This window comes from Centruroides sculpturatus, unplaced genomic scaffold (assembly GCF_000671375.1).
Source record: "Centruroides sculpturatus isolate CEXI.00-Female unplaced genomic scaffold, Cexi_2.0 scaffold154, whole genome shotgun sequence".
Lineage (NCBI taxonomy): Eukaryota > Metazoa > Arthropoda > Arachnida > Scorpiones > Buthidae > Centruroides > Centruroides sculpturatus.
In genome coordinates this window covers 298,647-318,279 of record NW_019384392.1, presented here as the reverse complement: position 1 = coordinate 318,279, position 19,633 = coordinate 298,647, and the positions used below count along the sequence as shown (strand labels likewise).

The window sequence follows — 19,633 nt, the reverse complement described above, 5'->3', positions numbered from 1 at the left end:
ACATTAAATTCTACCATTATTTTAATCACATACTGGTGCCAAGTAATGGTATCATTCAGAATTTTTTGACTATGCAAATGTGCAATAAAAAATTAGATTATAATCATAAAGCACATTCCTTGTAACTACTGCCAATTATTTATGATTATATCAATATTATGCAAATTCTTATGATTTTCAGAAATTTTTCTGAAGATGCCTTTGTGAAAAGCATCACTTTTTATTCTACATAAAAAGTAATGTTGTGTACAGCTGTAGATATATTCTTGTAAATATTAATGTGAATTTAGCTATAATGCTAATTATATTTAAGAATATTAACTACTTTGAAGATGAGATCTATATGGATAAAATTCAGAAGTTTCATTTAGATCTTATCTTCCTAGGCACATACATTTAAAAGGTGTTTATTGATATGTGAATTGTAAACGTAAAAAAAATGTGTAATATGTATATTTATCTTTATAAAGCCTTCAGATTATTTTTAAAGTGCCTTAAACTTTCCGATATCTTTCGAAAGATTTCTCATATTTCTTGATTGTATTTTGATTGAGCTATTTAAATATCAACATTTGAACTTCTCCAAATATTCGTGATATATTATTTGTATTTCTTTCTCAAAATGTCATTGGTGCTTGTGAAATTTTCGTCATGTCAAAATTTATTCTCATAAGATAATATAGGTAGCTTGTTTCTTATGTTTTTTGCTACAAGAAATGATCCTATTATGGGTATTGTATGAATCAGTTTGAAAGGTTTTTTAGAATAAAGTGAATGATTGATAAGTCGTCCTGTGTTATTTTATTATTATTTTTTCTTTAGTTTTAAGATTGACAGCCAAATGAGGAGAATTGAGTTGACAACCTGTCGCATGGGGACCCAGGATCAAATCCAGTGGATATGGAAAAAGGCCCTCTTACTATACACAGGACAGAAATAGTTAAAAAGATAGTGTAATGAATATTTTTTAAAATGTGCATATTTGTTTTACTAAGAAAAAAAAAGCACTTTTAAAAATAGACTGGTAAAAAAAAACAGTTATACTGTATTGATTAATCAAAAACATTTATCGAATTAAAGATTTTTACCATCTTTTATCCATAATATTTTTTAAAAAATAATACAAAAGTTTATATTTTATTCATTATTATTAATTACCTGAATTTTGTCCTATAACCCATAGATAATTACCATATCAAAAATAAAACTTGCATAACCTTTCTCAGCCTATGGAATAGCCTTTCTTCCATAAACAGGTTTTTCATAATTACAATTTAAAATCTACATATAAGGCACATTCTCTTCAACTCTTCTTTTAAATACAGATAACTCTCCAGTAATACATGCAAAAATATGATATTTATGATATGAATGTAGAACTTTAAGCAAAAATTTCTCATCAGTATTATGTAATCTTGTGATAAACGATTAAAATCATCTATAAAAAACCTTGAATTATTAACCAGGTAATTTTTTATTTTTCCAAAGAAAAAAAAAAGAGAGAGAGAGCGAGAAGAATAAATAACATTTTTAAATCCCTGATGAAGAGATTGTACAATTCCTTTTTCATGAAATTTTGCACCGTGCTTTTATTGAAAATTTAATTTTAAAAAATACAGATTTATCATTTTCAATATGGGTGGTGAAAAATATTTTTATTGTAATATTCAATGATAAATTTGGCATAAATATAATAATTGAAATCAAAGGAACTTGTATGGATACATCTTTCAGATTACAAAATCTGTTACATAAATAATAAATGGCAAATAATTAATGGTAAAAATGATTTTTTAATACTAATACTTTGTACAAAAAATATATTTTCTCTTTCCTAAGAAACACCAGGAAAGGAGGAAAAGATTTTAATGAAGATATAAAAGATCTAAAACCAGAAGCACACCTGCCAGAAATAGAAAAAAACATTTTATTTTTTATATTAATATCTAAATTTAAATTGGTAATAAGAAAATGTATGCATCAATGATTTAAATATGTAGAAGTAGAAGAAAAAAATTAAATAAATGCATTTCTTTCATTTAAAAATGTTTTACTTCATTCCCACAATCAGATTTTATGATATATAACATGAACCTTGATATATAATTAGATTTATGTTATATATAGAATAGTATAACCCACAATATATATATTAATTTTAATGTGCATTTCTGTACTTAATACAATTGGATATCATTTTTGCTTGCTGCATTATACAGAGATTTTTCAGATTATTTGATATGAATAATAATTTATATAAATTTAAAATATTCAATTTAGAAGGCAAGGATTAATCTTATAATTGATGCATTTTTTAGAATAGATTGAATTATGGGTTGCTTTACAAGATGGCAGATCTGAAACATTTGCACTTGAAAATATGTTCTATAAACTTCAATTTTGCAGATTGAAATAACTTCATCATAAGATATAAAGTGATATAACGGTCATTTCATAGAAGAATGGGAAGAAAACATTTTTCTATATATTAAGCATGTTTTTCTGATCTTAGACTTAATCTTTTAAAATCTTTTTTTTTTGTGATAAACCCATGTAATTGCAACTGTGGATGATTACAACCATAGAACCAATATTACATTTCATAGAAAATTGGTTTTTAAACAAATGTGCACTGTTTCAAATACAGTGCAGTTACTCCATTAACGAATTTCCATTTTCCAAAAAATAGGAAAAATATATACATTTAAATTACATTACTACAATTTATGCATAGAATCTCAATGATGAACCATCCTCATTTGATAGGGATTTTCTGAAATTTGAATATTTTGAAATATAAAAACTGTAAGCCTAAATGATTTTGTTGTAAATCAAATGAATACTTACTAATTCCATAAAGCATATCTATGTCTGTAGAAGTTTTATTCTTTTTTCGTGTCCAAAGCACTATCCAGGCTAGAATCAAAGCAAACTGAGCTAGTAAGAAACACGTACAAGAAACGACCAAGCCAATTGTATTTATGCATCCTTCGTTCTTATCTTCTGTAATAACTAAGAAGGAAGAAGAATGTTTAATAATATGAAAAAAAAAATCTTTAAAAAATAATAAAACAAACAATTACTCTCATCAGGATAGGAATTCTCTTGTTTAGAATCAAACTCTGTAAGTTTTCTTTCGTTTCTTTCAAAACCGAATTTATCTGTGATCTGTATGGATTGAACTACCACCAGTTCTTCATCTGTACTTCTTCTTCGACGTTTCCTTCCAAATGAATCCAACTCTCGACTCAAACCAAAATTCCTTACAGTGCATTTAGCCTATTGATGAATCAAGTACATCATAAATACAGCTCAGGTTTTTAGAATATTATATTAAAGTTGTACAATATATTCTTAGTTAACTTACGGGTTGACAGTTTGGTAAACATGGGGTCACTAAAGCTTTAAACTGTACGATATCAGATGTTGGAAATTTGAATGCATCGAAGGGTGCTTGCAATATTTGTCCATTGCTGTTCACTTTGCTCAGTGGTCCCATGATGGTAGTATCGGTTGGGCATCTGTAATAATTATAAATATTTTATTTAATTATTATTTTCTGAAAAGTACAATGGAAATGCTGTTATGTTCATCCAATAGCTGATTCTTTGATTAGTCATAGCTAAGACTAAATACATTAAAGTCATCTTCACTTAATAATGTATACATTTATAACATGCCCATTTATGATCTATAAATACAATTTGAATTTCTGATGCTTAAACTTTTTAAATTATACTAAAACAAATATATGAAATTATTTTTAAAATAAATTTACAGTGTAATAAATTAAAATTTTCATTTTAATTTATTACGCTGAAATATAAATATATATAATTATATTTCATTTTATTATTACACTTTGCATTAAAAGATCAATTAAAAGATAAATGGTACTGTATTATGGTATCATTTGTATAATAAAATTTTCCGTGAAGCAAAATAAAATAAAGTTAGTTAATTAATTTATAATCGTTTAAATTTAATAATTAATGATTTTTTAAAATATATATAGCAGTTAATATGCAAGGTATAACAGAATAACTTTCAGACACAATGGTGGCTTTCCTGCATAGCAATTGTTTACTAAAAAGTTATCAAACATGAAAGATATCTTCACTGCTTTATTTTTAGCAGTCAATTTTCCCGAAAAACTATAAAAATTCTATGTAAACGCTTTATCTATGTAGCAATTTATATATTTATTACTAACTGCCATTAAATAACAATCTTATCGATCATTGGGATTTCGAATTAAACCTAATTAATTCTAGTCTACACTTTCCATATTATCCGGACTTATTGATGGGTTTGTAAAACTAGAAAATTTATATTAGTGTGTGAATTTTATGCAAAAAATGGCCTTTTATTTTATCTCATAAATTCTTTTCAAATTTAAGAAAATAATAATATTTAAAGAGCAAATATACTCCCAAAAACTCATTTGAGTGATAAGAGCCGAGTTTAAATAAAAATAATAGAATTATTTATGAGAAAAATGAGATAAGTGCTGATTTATTAATCTAGAATGCACACAAACTTTAGATTCCTGTATGTAAAGCACGTATCCACCCAAAGAAAGAAACAATGACCTAGAAGTTGTAGACAGTTGAATTTTTCATCTGTGAGTCATTATCCTTTCTTTGGATAGACACGTAGTCTGTAATTTGGGCGTTATTTGCGAAACTATATCTAACATGTCTATGGAATAATACAAACATAATTACTCATTTGTTGTATATCTTTCTCATATCCTGGAATATCTGAAATCATTTTGTTAATAACTTCCGTATTGTGATTTTTTTTAAGTAGGTTTGCTTTATATTAAATTATATATATATTTTCTACCTTAAGTACTATTATTATTATCGAATTTAACTATTAAATCGCTAAATAATCAAATTTTTTTCTTAAATTTTGCTTCGTTTAGGGTGAAAAAATTGCATAAAAAGTTATTGAACTTTGTTTTTTCTGCGGTTTTATAATTTCTTTAATTTTTTAAAATGTTAAAAATGGTAATATTTAATTATTTTTCTAGAAAAATAATGAATTAATACGTATCTTTATTATTATATTACATAGAAGAGTCAAAGGAGTACATAGCTCTCCACATTATTACGTGCTTAGGTCACATAATAATGTGGGAGGTTGTCTTATAAATGTTTTTTTTCCAAAAAAGAAGAAATGACTTGAAAAATAAGCTTAACAGGATCAAAAATGAAAGCAGTTTAAATAATTCAGTGATGTTTTAAGCAGAAATTTAGACAATTCTACAATAATAATAGTTAATTATAGGAATTAAAGGATATAAAAATGGATCTATTATAAATCTAGATAAGTTAAATGAATAAAAGTAACAAAAATAAACATGATTAAATAATTTAATGNTGTGAGCAGTTCTGTTCGAACAGTTGGAGTAGAGAATATTGTAAGTTACTGCTAGCAAAACAATGCGAAATATGTAATTATTTTCGGTAATCCGGACACTTTTGGTAATCTGACACATCTTTGGTCCCATACCTGTCGGATTATCAAGGGACAACTGTACTTTATTTTATTGTACGTATGAATAAAGAAGTTATATATATTTCAGTTTCTTTGTAACATTTGGACTTTTACACTAAAAACAAAAGCAGATACCCTATGGGAAACAAAAGAAAAATGGCTGTATGGTAATGAAATGAAAATTGATGAATAGATTTAAAATAAAATATAGAATTTCATGTATTATAATTTAAAAATCAATTTATAGACAGTTTGCCTTGGATCACTTCTTATGAATAAAGGAGGATGTGATAATGAAATTAAATGCAGAATTTGCCTTGCTTGCAATGCAACCTTTAAATTACATATAATTTGGAAAGATTCTGCAATCACTATTTTTAATAAACTAAAGCTCATAAGAATGCTTATTTTTGTGATTGTCACTTATGCCTCAGAAATCTGGACCATAATGCCACTTCTTGGAAGAAACTTGATTCCTTTGAAATGTGAACATACAGAAGAATGTTGAGAATCTCTTGGACAGAGCACCGAACAAATTGCTCCATCTTAAATCAACTGAAAATCACAACATACCTTACCAATAAAATATACCAATCCTACCTTCACTTCTTGGGACATATCTCAATGCAAAAATGGATTTGAGAAACAAATTCTAGAAGGGAAGATCAATGGCAAATATCCTAGAGGCAAATGTCGGATTAGGTGGGCAAACCAAGTAATGATAATTATAGGACATACAATGTATGAAGCCATCCAAATGGCACAATACCATGAACAGTGGAAAGATACAATTAAAGCCATCAATTCATAATATCACCACGTCCTCTGAAGAGCATAAGACTAAGAAGAAACAGTTTACATTGTCAAATATGCCACTAATAGTTAATTAATTACTAATACTTTAATACTTTTAAAACTAAGGAAAAAAATTAAATTCAACTATCATATTACAAACATCCAATATATTTATAACTTGTTTCATGAATCTTGGATAGATTGTAAAAATGCACAGTAACAGAGACCAATATATTTTCTTAGTGAAGGGTGGATCATTTGATGACTGATGATGTACTCTTCACTGTACATAACTGAAAAGGATTCTCAAACTTTTTAAAACTGTCAGAGCCCCATGTACCATCCATGCATTACAAACCAAGATATGTGAAATGTTCTGTAATATATTTGAAAAAGTATCCTGAAAAAATCAGTTCTCTATTTTTTCTCCTATAACTAAAGTGTTAAGTCTTTTTTTCAGTTGTAAATGGATAGAATTTATTCAATTATATTTACTTTATTTTGTTTGTGAAGAAAACTTAAGTAAACAGAAACTGTTTTTATTCTTCATTAAAAAAAATCTCTTATTTCTAAAGAAAATATCATTTTTTTTGTTTATTAAGCTAATTTTTACAAGATTTTATTATGATGAAAAGCATGTTATTTTTTATACATCAAGATTAAAAAGAAAATGTATTTTCTTTTTAACCTATTAAACTTCATGAACTTCATGAAAAATATTTATTTTTGTCTTGTGTCATGATACAAACATATATTATACAGCACTTGAAATTATATATGTTCATAAAATAAGGCTTAAAAATTTGAACATTAGCAGCATTTAAGATTTAGAACAGAATATAAAATTGATGGTCTAATATTTCAGAATTTAGTATTTTATATATTAATATGAAAATATTAATCTTTTTTTTAATCAATTTTTTCAATCAATGATCAATTTTTAAATAATAAAGTAGAAGATAGCAAACAGCTCAATTTAAATTTGATGTAATGATGTAATGTATTTAATATGAATTATTTTTATTTATGTTATATTAATATACTTCACACTACAATATCATTATCAACATAAAATGCATTCTTTACATAGTTTATTTTGAAGTATATTTGTTATATTAAAGTTTAGTTTGATCTAGATAGTTTTTTCCACAAAATTATATTAAATATACTTAATGTTATTTACAAATATACTACATTGAAAATGATTTACATTTCATTTAATTTAGAAGGAATCAAAATGGTTACCAATGATTTTATTAAAATTTTACTTTAATTTAACTTATATCTTTTACAGAATAATATTTTACAAAATTTATATGTTATTTGATTAATAATTTAATTTTTCTTTTTAGGTATTACCTCAGTTATGTGCTCTAAACAACATAGATTATTCTCTTTGTACAACAATAAAACCTCCATATGTAGGAAATATTGATAATGCTGCAGAAAACAATTCGCATGACGATGATAATTCAACAGATGAGAAAAACTCTAGTCAGTGTGAGATGTCAAGTAATGAAACACTAGAAGAGATAAAATGTGATAATTGTGAAACAAATACAAATAAATTGGAAACATTATCCAACACTGAAGACGTGAATTCTAATGACATTACAGAATAAGTATTTTATCATAAACACACATTTTCTTATTGATTTTTAAGTTTATGTTAAGGGTATTGAGTTATGAATAATGCTTGATTAATATTTATTGCTACTTGCTATATTTATTTAGAAAGAAAATTTAAACTTTATTTTAATTCCTTCTTATGTATTAATGATGATTATTTTTTGTTTCATTATTATATTTTTTCCTGCAAATAACCCATTTATATTTATAGAGTATTATCTTAAAATTTGGACAATGCGTTATCTGATGCATCAAATAGTTATAAAGCTATCATATCAAATAACATTAAAACTTAAGAAAGGATATCAAAAATATACTGTATACAATTCTAGGTATTTCTGTGATTCATCTTAAATATAATTTTATTAACATGTTGACATAAGTGTACATAAAATTACATAATTTTTTTTGTTTTTGTTTTCATTAAGTTTGAAATTTTTCATTTTCATATAAAAATTAATAACAAAAACCTTTCTTTATATTTGTAATATAGAATAAAGTAGAAAAGTTCATATTTCTAAGCATAAATGTGCATTCTTCTAAAGAACAAACTTCTTAAAATGTTTATTCATCATCCGAAATAACAGTATTATATTCATAACAAATCTCAACTATTTTATTATGTGTTTAAATTGTTAAAACTCATATTAATTATTACTTAAAATTTTGTTATGTAATATTACATTAAATTCTACCATTATTTTAATCATATACTGGTGCCAAGTAATGGTATCATTCAGAATTTTTTGACTATGCAAATGTGCAATAAAAAATTAGATTATAATCATAAAGCACATTCCTTGTAACTACTGCCAATTATTTATGATTATATCAATATTATGCAAATTCTTATGATTTTCAGAAATTTTTCTGAAGATGCCTTTGTGAAAAGCATCACTTTTTATTCTACATAAAAAGTAATGTTGTGTACAGCTGTAGATATATTCTTGTAAATATTAATGTGAATTTAGCTATAATGCTAATTATATTTAAGAATATTAACTACTTTGAAGATGAGATCTATATGGATAAAATTCAGAAGTTTCATTTAGATCTTATCTTCCTAGGCACATACATTTAAAAGGTGTTTATTGATATGTGAATTGTAAACGTAAAAAAAATGTGTAATATGTATATTTATCTTTATAAAGCCTTCAGATTATTTTTAAAGTGCCTTAAACTTTCCGATATCTTTCGAAAGATTTCTCATATTTCTTGATTGTATTTTGATTGAGCTATTTAAATATCAACATTTGAACTTCTCCAAATATTCGTGATATATTATTTGTATTTCTTTCTCAAAATGTCATTGGTGCTTGTGAAATTTTCGTCATGTCAAAATTTATTCTCATAAGATAATATAGGTAGCTTGTTTCTTATGTTTTTTGCTACAAGAAATGATCCTATTATGGGTATTGTATGAATCAGTTTGAAAGGTTTTTTAGAATAAAGTGAATGATTGATAAGTCGTCCTGTGTTATTTTATTATTTTTTTTTCTTTAGTTTTAAGATTGACAGCCAAATGAGGAGAATTGAGTTGACAACCTGTCGCATGGGGACCCAGGATCAAATCCAGTGGATATGGAAAAAGGCCCTCTTACTATACACAGGACAGAAATAGTTAAAAAGATAGTGTAATGAATATTTTTTAAAATGTGCATATTTGTTTTACTAAGAAAAAAAAAGCACTTTTAAAAATAGACTGGTAAAAAAAAACAGTTATACTGTATTGATTAATCAAAAACATTTATCGAATTAAAGATTTTTACCATCTTTTATCCATAATATTTTTTAAAAAATAATACAAAAGTTTATATTTTATTCATTATTATTAATTACCTGAATTTTGTCCTATAACCCATAGATAATTACCATATCAAAAATAAAACTTGCATAACCTTTCTCAGCCTATGGAATAGCCTTTCTTCCATAAACAGGTTTTTCATAATTACAATTTAAAATCTGCATATAAGGCACATTCTCTTCAACTCTTCTTTTAAATACAGATAACTCTCCAGTAATACATGCAAAAATATGATATTTATGATATGAATGTAGAACTTTAAGCAAAAATTTCTCATCAGTATTATGTAATCTTGTGATAAACGATTAAAATCATCTATAAAAAACCTTGAATTATTAACCAGGTAATTTTTTATTTTTCCAAAGAAAAAAAAAAGAGAGAGAGAGCGAGAAGAATAAATAACATTTTTAAATCCCTGATGAAGAGATTGTACAATTCCTTTTTCATGAAATTTTGCACCGTGCTTTTATTGAAAATTTAATTTTAAAAAATACAGATTTATCATTTTCAATATGGGTGGTGAAAAATATTTTTATTGTAATATTCAATGATAAATTTGGCATAAATATAATAATTGAAATCAAAGGAACTTGTATGGATACATCTTTCAGATTACAAAATCTGTTACATAAATAATAAATGGCAAATAATTAATGGTAAAAATGATTTTTTAATACTAATACTTTGTACAAAAAATATATTTTCTCTTTCCTAAGAAACACCAGGAAAGGAGGAAAAGATTTTAATGAAGATATAAAAGATCTAAAACCAGAAGCACACCTGCCAGAAATAGAAAAAAACATTTTATTTTTTATATTAATATCTAAATTTAAATTGGTAATAAGAAAATGTATGCATCAATGATTTAAATATGTAGAAGTAGAAGAAAAAAATTAAATAAATGCATTTCTTTCATTTAAAAATGTTTTACTTCATTCCCACAATCAGATTTTATGATATATAACATGAACCTTGATATATAATTAGATTTATGTTATATATAGAATAGTATAACCCACAATATATATATTAATTTTAATGTGCATTTCTGTACTTAATACAATTGGATATCATTTTTGCTTGCTGCATTATACAGAGATTTTTCAGATTATTTGATATGAATAATAATTTATATAAATTTAAAATATTCAATTTAGAAGGCAAGGATTAATCTTATAATTGATGCATTTTTTAGAATAGATTGAATTATGGGTTGCTTTACAAGATGGCAGATCTGAAACATTTGCACTTGAAAATATGTTCTATAAACTTCAATTTTGCAGATTGAAATAACTTCATCATAAGATATAAAGTGATATAACGGTCATTTCATAGAAGAATGGGAAGAAAACATTTTTCTATATATTAAGCATGTTTTTCTGATCTTAGACTTAATCTTTTAAAATCTTTTTTTTTTGTGATAAACCCATGTAATTGCAACTGTGGATGATTACAACCATAGAACCAATATTACATTTCATAGAAAATTGGTTTTTAAACAAATGTGCACTGTTTCAAATACAGTGCAGTTACTCCATTAACGAATTTCCATTTTCCAAAAAATAGGAAAAATATATACATTTAAATTACATTACTACAATTTATGCATAGAATCTCAATGATGAACCATCCTCATTTGATAGGGATTTTCTGAAATTTGAATATTTTGAAATATAAAAACTGTAAGCCTAAATGATTTTGTTGTAAATCAAATGAATACTTACTAATTCCATAAAGCATATCTATGTCTGTAGAAGTTTTATTCTTTTTTCGTGTCCAAAGCACTATCCAGGCTAGAATCAAAGCAAACTGAGCTAGTAAGAAACACGTACAAGAAACGACCAAGCCAATTGTATTTATGCATCCTTCGTTCTTATCTTCTGTAATAACTAAGAAGGAAGAAGAATGTTTAATAATATGAAAAAAAAAATCTTTAAAAAATAATAAAACAAACAATTACTCTCATCAGGATAGGAATTCTCTTGTTTAGAATCAAACTCTGTAAGTTTTCTTTCGTTTCTTTCAAAACCGAATTTATCTGTGATCTGTATGGATTGAACTACCACCAGTTCTTCATCTGTACTTCTTCTTCGACGTTTCCTTCCAAATGAATCCAACTCTCGACTCAAACCAAAATTCCTTACAGTGCATTTAGCCTATTGATGAATCAAGTACATCATAAATACAGCTCAGGTTTTTAGAATATTATATTAAAGTTGTACAATATATTCTTAGTTAACTTACGGGTTGACAGTTTGGTAAACATGGGGTCACTAAAGCTTTAAACTGTACGATATCAGATGTTGGAAATTTGAATGCATCGAAGGGTGCTTGCAATATTTGTCCATTGCTGTTCACTTTGCTCAGTGGTCCCATGATGGTAGTATCGGTTGGGCATCTGTAATAATTATAAATATTTTATTTAATTATTATTTTCTGAAAAGTACAATGGAAATGCTGTTATGTTCATCCAATAGCTGATTCTTTGATTAGTCATAGCTAAGACTAAATACATTAAAGTCATCTTCACTTAATAATGTATACATTTATAACATGCCCATTTATGATCTATAAATACAATTTGAATTTCTGATGCTTAAACTTTTTAAATTATACTAAAACAAATATATGAAATTATTTTTAAAATAAATTTACAGTGTAATAAATTAAAATTTTCATTTTAATTTATTACACTGTAAATTTATATTTCAGCGTAATAAATTAAAATTTTCATTTTAATTTATTACGCTGAAATATAAATATATATAATTATATTTCATTTTATTATTACACTTTGCATTAAAAGATCAATTAAAAGATAAATGGTACTGTATTATGGTATCATTTGTATAATAAAATTTTCCGTGAAGCAAAATAAAATAAAGTTAGTTAATTAATTTATAATCGTTTAAATTTAATAATTAATGATTTTTTAAAATATATATAGCAGTTAATATGCAAGGTATAACAGAATAACTTTCAGACACAATGGTGGCTTTCCTGCATAGCAATTGTTTACTAAAAAGTTATCAAACATGAAAGATATCTTCACTGCTTTATTTTTAGCAGTCAATTTTCCAGAAAAACTATAAAAATTCTATGTAAACGCTTTATCTATGTAGCAATTTATATATTTATTACTAACTGCCATTAAATAACAATCTTATCGATCATTGGGATTTCGAATTAAACCTAATTAATTCTAGTCTACACTTTCCATATTATCCGGACTTATTGATGGGTTTGTAAAACTAGAAAATTTATATTAGTGTGTGAATTTTATGCAAAAAATGGCCTTTTATTTTATCTCATAAATTCTTTTCAAATTTAAGAAAATAATAATATTTAAAGAGCAAATATACTCCCAAAAACTCATTTGAGTGATAAGAGCCGAGTTTAAATAAAAATAATAGAATTATTTATGAGAAAAATGAGATAAGTGCTGATTTATTAATCTAGAATGCACACAAACTTTAGATTCCTGTATGTAAAGCACGTATCCACCCAAAGAAAGAAACAATGACCTAGAAGTTGTAGACAGTTGAATTTTTCATCTGTGAGTCATTATCCTTTCTTTGGATAGACACGTAGTCTGTAATTTGGGCGTTATTTGCGAAACTATATCTAACATGTCTATGGAATAATACAAACATAATTACTCATTTGTTGTATATCTTTCTCATATCCTGGAATATCTGAAATCATTTTGTTAATAACTTCCGTATTGTGATTTTTTTTAAGTAGGTTTGCTTTATATTAAATTATATATATATTTTCTACCTTAAGTACTATTATTATTATCGAATTTAACTATTAAATCGCTAAATAATCAAATTTTTTTCTTAAATTTTGCTTCGTTTAGGGTGAAAAAATTGCATAAAAAGTTATTGAACTTTGTTTTTTCTGCGGTTTTATAATTTCTTTAATTTTTTAAAATGTTAAAAATGGTAATATTTAATTATTTTTCTAGAAAAATAATGAATTAATACGTATCTTTATTATTATATTACATAGAAGAGTCAAAGGAGTACATAGCTCTCCACATTATTACGTGCTTAGGTCACATAATAATGTGGGAGGTTGTCTTATAAATGTTTTTTTTCCAAAAAAGAAGAAATGACTTGAAAAATAAGCTTAACAGGATCAAAAATGAAAGCAGTTTAAATAATTCAGTGATGTTTTAAGCAGAAATTTAGACAATTCTACAATAATAATAGTTAATTATAGGAATTAAAGGATATAAAAATGGATCTATTATAAATCTAGATAAGTTAAATGAATAAAAGTAACAAAAATAAACATGATTAAATAATTTAATGAAACTTTTATAAACATTAATCATACTCAATTAAAATAATTAGCAAAATCTTATTTTTGCAATTTCTATGGAATGTGTGCGTTTTTTAAAAAAATATTATTAAAACGATTATTTTTTTATTTACTTTTTATTCTATTAAATATTTTATTTTATTTTATACACATTTATAAACTTGGCCTATTTTTTAATCATTTATTTTAAAAAATTCAATTTTTTTGCTTTGAATGAGTAAAATTCTAGGAATATNAATATATAGAATAATTTGCTTACATGAAATATTAATTTATTAGAGCTTTAATATTAAAAAAATATGTCTAATTACTTCAAAAAATCAAAACCTTCACAACTGATACACAGTCGCCGTTATTAGAGGTTCTCTAATAACGGCTACATCCCAACAACGGCGGCCATTTTTTCCAGAACATTTCTTTTTGAAATTACACTAACTTCCAAACTACGTCACTTTCAAACAATGACCATTTTTCACGTTTCCTCAATGGCCGTTGTTCAGAGGTTTGACAATATAACATATAAAATTTTAATTTTCTAAATTTAAAAACTCTGAAATTTTGTATTACTATTCTTACAAATTATTTACTAAATAAATTTTCAAAAATATAGGCTACCTACCCGTCATTATCAATAAGTAAAATTTCACTGTTATCAACTCCATCCATTGCAACTAATTCTCGAACAAATATCTCAAATGGACCTGTAATTTGTTAATTAATTTATATTTTAATTATTAATAATATATATTTTTAAAAAAGTCTTATTTTACAAACTCACTGTGCGAATCGATAATTTCAAATCTTAGTGCTAGAGGTTCTCCAACTTGAGCTGTTAAGACATCATTTCCTTGACGATCCGTAATCCTCATGGTTACATTTGGTGATGTTACTGTAGCCGATTGACTTCCTGTAGTATCTACATCTCTAATTACGGATGAGAGAAGCGGAAAAAGTTATAAATTTATAAAGATTTTAACGAAAATAATTAATTACTCACCCGTTTACTTCGAGTTGAACACCGTTCGACACACTTCGATTCGATAGATCATACTGACAATGCACCGAAAGCCCCAAATCCTGTGTTGTAACCACCATATCGTGGTGTTGAATGACGATATCGTTGGAATATTCACCAAAACTCTGTAAATTAAGCTTATGTATTAATTACACAGATTATTTAAGTCCAATAAAATGTCTCCAAGTATGAATTATAATCCAGAGTTACTTACTTCTTGCTTGACGTCGCAGTTAAGATCGTGATAAGCCATTTTGATCTCGAAGGATAAACTATTAGCCACATCGGATACACATGAATTAGGCCTACTTTTAGCATAAACTTTGCCATTAAACACTTTACTAGTCTTCACGAATGCGGTCATTTCTCTAGAACCGCAATGGATTGTTACTAATGGAAAGAAAGATTGAAAAAAATTATTCTCGAATCCACGAGTTTGCTGTCGATTACACGACTTTACACAGCAATTTACCATTATAGCAAGCCGCTTTCTCGAATGTAACCGAACCCGGTATCTCCAGATATGGTTCTTGTATATGAGTTAACGTAGCCGTAGAATGGTGGCTCAATCTACATATATTATTGGATGGATCGCCATAATCGAATGATTGGCATCGATAATTAACATTAAGGCATTTTTGCCTGCATTCTTCGAAAGTTTCCACGTCTTGATACACAGCATCTACAGTCTTCAATTTTTTTCCTGGTATTTTTCTGAATTCGCAGAGTTTAACGTCATCTGCAAACCACACGCGATTCGATTATTTAAATATATTTAATTCCCGAAAAAAAAACTGTTTATATTTATTTCTTAAATCGAGCTGTTTGATCGATTTTCTTCTATATAAACTTCAATGTTTATGATCTCCCACATCCTGTTAGAAACTAGTTTATCTTGTATTAATTCAATTTGGACTTTGAGTACAGGTGGTTGGTTATCGAGCTATGTCCAAACTGGCTTTAAATATAATTTATTATTAATTTTTCTTACATTTTAATAAAATTACTATAGGCTAGATTTCCTTTACTAACGTTCTATGAAGAGAAAACATAAAAAAAATTATTTATTTTATCACAATATATTTTCCTCTTAAAATAACTTCCGCATTGTAAAATATACTATAAAACATCATTGATTTATTTTTAAAATGTGATTAAAATGTTAATGCAATGCTGTAAATTGCATTAGTGCTTAAACTCAATACTTTTGGGCTGCAATTTTCAAATTACAAACCTATATATTCCCATTGTTGTCCGTCTGTTCGTCTATCCGTCCGTCCTTCCTTATGAAGTTATATAGACGAAAATCGAGACCAGATATGAAAAGCGCCCCGATTAACTATAGACGAGCTTTCGGTGTGGACCGGAAGTCACGTGATTTTTAAAAATTGCAACCCGTCAAAATACTTCTATAAAATTTTAAGCAAAGAGATAAACAGGAATTATATATATATATTATATTGTAAGAAAGGTATATACCGTCAACACAGTTATTTTCTAGGTAATCCACATCGGAAGGATTAGCAGCTTCTACAAATTTCCTACTTGCAGGTAAAGAAGTGCGATCCACATCACTCATGTCACACATGCCTGTACTATTATAATAATTGGCAGATCTACAAACAAATTCGATTTCGTTCATGCAAGAGGATATGCACGACACTCGCGAATCCACTCTTTCACTTTTTCTAGCCACGTCACGAAGTTCGTGACCCATCACACGTTCGAAAGTCAACTCTCGACTGCACTGTCTCCTCCCTAAAAAAATATACGAACGGAGAATTTTATCCATTAAGAAGGTTGTATGTGGGGGTAAGAAGAATGATAGACTCACCAGTAAGGCATATTTTATGAGCGTATATGGTAAATACGGGAAATTGGGAAGGTGTTAAAGATTCTGTAGAAGAAACAGCACTGGAGCTGAAGAGAACGCATAGGCCCGTTTCGAAATTAATAGATTGGCATGTTTCATTCCTTTTACAATAATTCATACATTCGGTTAACTGTAAAGTTCCAGGTAATACTTCTAGAGTGTCGGTTGGAGCCGTGTATACGAAGCCAGTTACCATTTCGAATGTCATATGACCGTTTCTACAGCCTGAAATATTTTAAATTAAATGTTTTATTATAAATAATTTCATGTAAAATGCATTAATTCGTTTAAAATTTCGATACGCTCGAGTTATTTAATATTATTTGCTTCCGTAGCGGCAAGGTCAATGAAGAAAATAGAGGAAATCATGCTTTATTAACTTAGCAGGTTTTTTCTTTGTTTTTTGTTTCTTAATTCACTTGTAACAGATTGTCTTACACAATGATTACTTTCTAATGAAAAATAACAGAATTATTCTTGAGTAAATGTTTTTTTGAAATAAAGTTTAACAGGAAGAGATTTTCTCATTTATGTGTTATAGTTTTTTTATGTTTCTTACATCTACTTTTTATAATTAATATTAATCTAGCAAATATGTGATGCTGGTTGAATTTTAATGTTTAAATGTGTTATAATTAATCAAATTAACCAAGTGAAAAGTAAATCTTCAAAAAATTTCAATTAAAAACATCTCTAAAAACTATAAATAAAGAATTAATGTGTGTGTGTTAAATAGAAAATATTGTTTATAAAGGTTATTTCATTACTTCATTTAAACCATGCTATTCTATTAAATATATCTAATTATTCTATGTAATGTTGCCATAATTAATACCATTTAAGTAAAAAATCAGCATTCTGTTACAGATTAAAATACAGTAGATACTACATAATTTTTATCATTAAAATTAATTTTTAGCTATATTTTATTGCCGATTAAGTTTAATAAATTAGCAATAAAATGTAGTCAATTAATTACAGATTTACAGGGCGAGTATAATAAATATATCTATTGTCTGTAACTGTTTCGTTGTACTTGGTTTATAGTCACATTAATTACGTAATGGTATTATTATTATACGGATATTCTCGGCTTAACGTCAGTAATCCGTTCCAAAATATCAACGAAAACGTTAACCGGGAGCCTATTTTCCATTATTTTAAACTAGGTTACAATACAAACCGCTTTCTGATCACCAAATAAAAATAGTTGTTTACAAACAGCTGTTTTATGTACAGTAACTTAAGTGTATATAATTTGCCATACCACAAACGTTATATTTAAAAATACGGCGCAGTAAATAACAGTAAAGTTTTTCTGATATTTCTGTAAATTGTAGTACTGTTGACTACTTTTAATGATGTCACAAAGCGTGTTTAGGCTTTCTGATATAGGATATATTGGCTGATGCTACATGCCTGTTACAGTATCAACGATATTCGAGATGCAAATCTTGTATGTTGATATTCGGTATGTTTTTCAAAATGTCTGCACGATATTCCGATGCATTTTGAAATGAAACTCGACAGCTTTTCTTCGCATAGTTTTGTTAAAACTATTGTATTGGAGTAAAAATACATTTTCGTTGTGAAAACATCGATAGAAAAATGTTCTTTTATGAAATACACACGTTATATGAAGTTTTGACATTATTAATGAGAAATATTGTTAAAATTCTTACATATAAGTTAAGTTCTTCTTCTCTAAATCTATTTCCTGTTCCTTATAAACTATTATGTGATGAGGATAAAAATAGTGTTATAATATTTCAACTTTATCCTTCCTTATCTTTTGCCCTTTTTTTGGATATATTTATAATGTTTAACCAAATTTTATTTTAAAGAGATATAAAATAACAGTTTTTAAAATATATTTCGTAGAAAATAAATATGAAGATATGTTTATTATACTGTGAATTTAAAATATTCTGTGTAAAGAAGGAACAGAGTTAATTCCTTCTAAAATTTTTAAAATACAACTTATACAAAGAATAAATTCGTAGGATGTTAATGGCGTATCCAGGATTTTGAGAGTTAATGAGTGCTGCTCAAGGCAGATTCGGGGGTGCCCTTGTAATTTTTCAGAGAATATTTCTCAATTGTTTTAGAATTACTGTAGTTACCTAACTTTACTTAATTGAAATCACGTGATATTACTGTATAGCCTATATATACGATTTTTTTAAGGAATAAATCTACGTCAAGATATAGATTTATTCCTTTTTAATACATATAAATTATTAAATATTTAACTAGCAAATTAACGTATTTTTTATATTTATAATATGGTTTTACGGCTTATTAAATGATGAAAATTTTGACATCGAAAAATTTACTATATTCATGTGATGATACCTTCTTATCTTCTATACATTTCAGCATCAGAAACGGAAGTTATTAATACTTTTTCCGTCTACTGCGCTCGTTTCATGGCGAATAAAACTTGCAATCAGTCACGTCACGTTCGTGTTATTTCTATTTATTTTTTAATACTTCAAAATATTTTGAACTTTCAAAATTGTTTTATATAAATTCTATTCTTATTATATATTATTTTATATGCGATATTTTTCTACGAAACTCATTGCTTCTATATAAAATCCGGATGTGCAGGAAGTGTCTTTCAGACATATTATAAAGGAATGTGTTCGGTAACTGCATCGAATTTTTAGTAAAAAAAATA

The 19,633-nt window shown here is 26.4% G+C and overlaps 3 protein-coding genes across 4 annotated transcripts in view; 1 reads left to right on the top strand and 2 right to left on the bottom strand.

Annotated features, from left to right (window-relative positions):
* The window catches only part of LOC111618259 (RAB6-interacting golgin-like), a 20,097-nt gene extending 11,772 nt beyond the window's left edge, over positions 1-8,325 (top strand). Inside the window, exon 5 of the mRNA XM_023359748.1 lies at positions 7,653-8,325. Within this exon, the coding sequence (XP_023215516.1) occupies positions 7,653-7,922 (270 nt within the window). The 3' untranslated portion in view covers positions 7,923-8,325. The remainder of the gene's footprint in view (positions 1-7,652) is intronic.
* Positions 2,067-3,633, bottom strand: LOC111618260. The gene is made up of 4 exons (XM_023359749.1): positions 3,368-3,633; positions 3,084-3,279; positions 2,848-3,012; positions 2,067-2,773 (listed from the first exon to the last, which is right to left on the bottom strand). Exons 1-4 carry the CDS (start codon positions 3,497-3,499, stop codon positions 2,739-2,741), a joined length of 528 nt encoding a protein of 175 aa, XP_023215517.1. The 5' UTR covers positions 3,500-3,633; the 3' UTR covers positions 2,067-2,738.
* A 2,351-nt stretch (positions 8,326-10,676) lies between the features above and the next one.
* Positions 10,677-17,256, bottom strand: LOC111618257. 2 transcript variants are annotated; one of them, XM_023359746.1, is made up of 11 exons: positions 16,912-17,256; positions 16,557-16,835; positions 15,550-15,816; positions 15,292-15,467; positions 15,060-15,214; positions 14,841-14,986; positions 14,682-14,763; positions 11,978-12,131; positions 11,694-11,889; positions 11,458-11,622; positions 10,677-11,383 (listed from the first exon to the last, which is right to left on the bottom strand). In XM_023359746.1, exons 1-11 carry the CDS (start codon positions 17,156-17,158, stop codon positions 11,349-11,351), a joined length of 1,902 nt encoding a protein of 633 aa, XP_023215514.1. In that variant the 5' UTR covers positions 17,159-17,256; the 3' UTR covers positions 10,677-11,348. The 2 variants fall into 2 exon arrangements, with proteins under 2 accessions (XP_023215514.1, XP_023215515.1); XM_023359747.1 differs by having other exon boundaries at positions 15,060-15,202; positions 16,912-17,251.
* Positions 17,257-19,633: the final 2,377 nt, after the last annotated feature.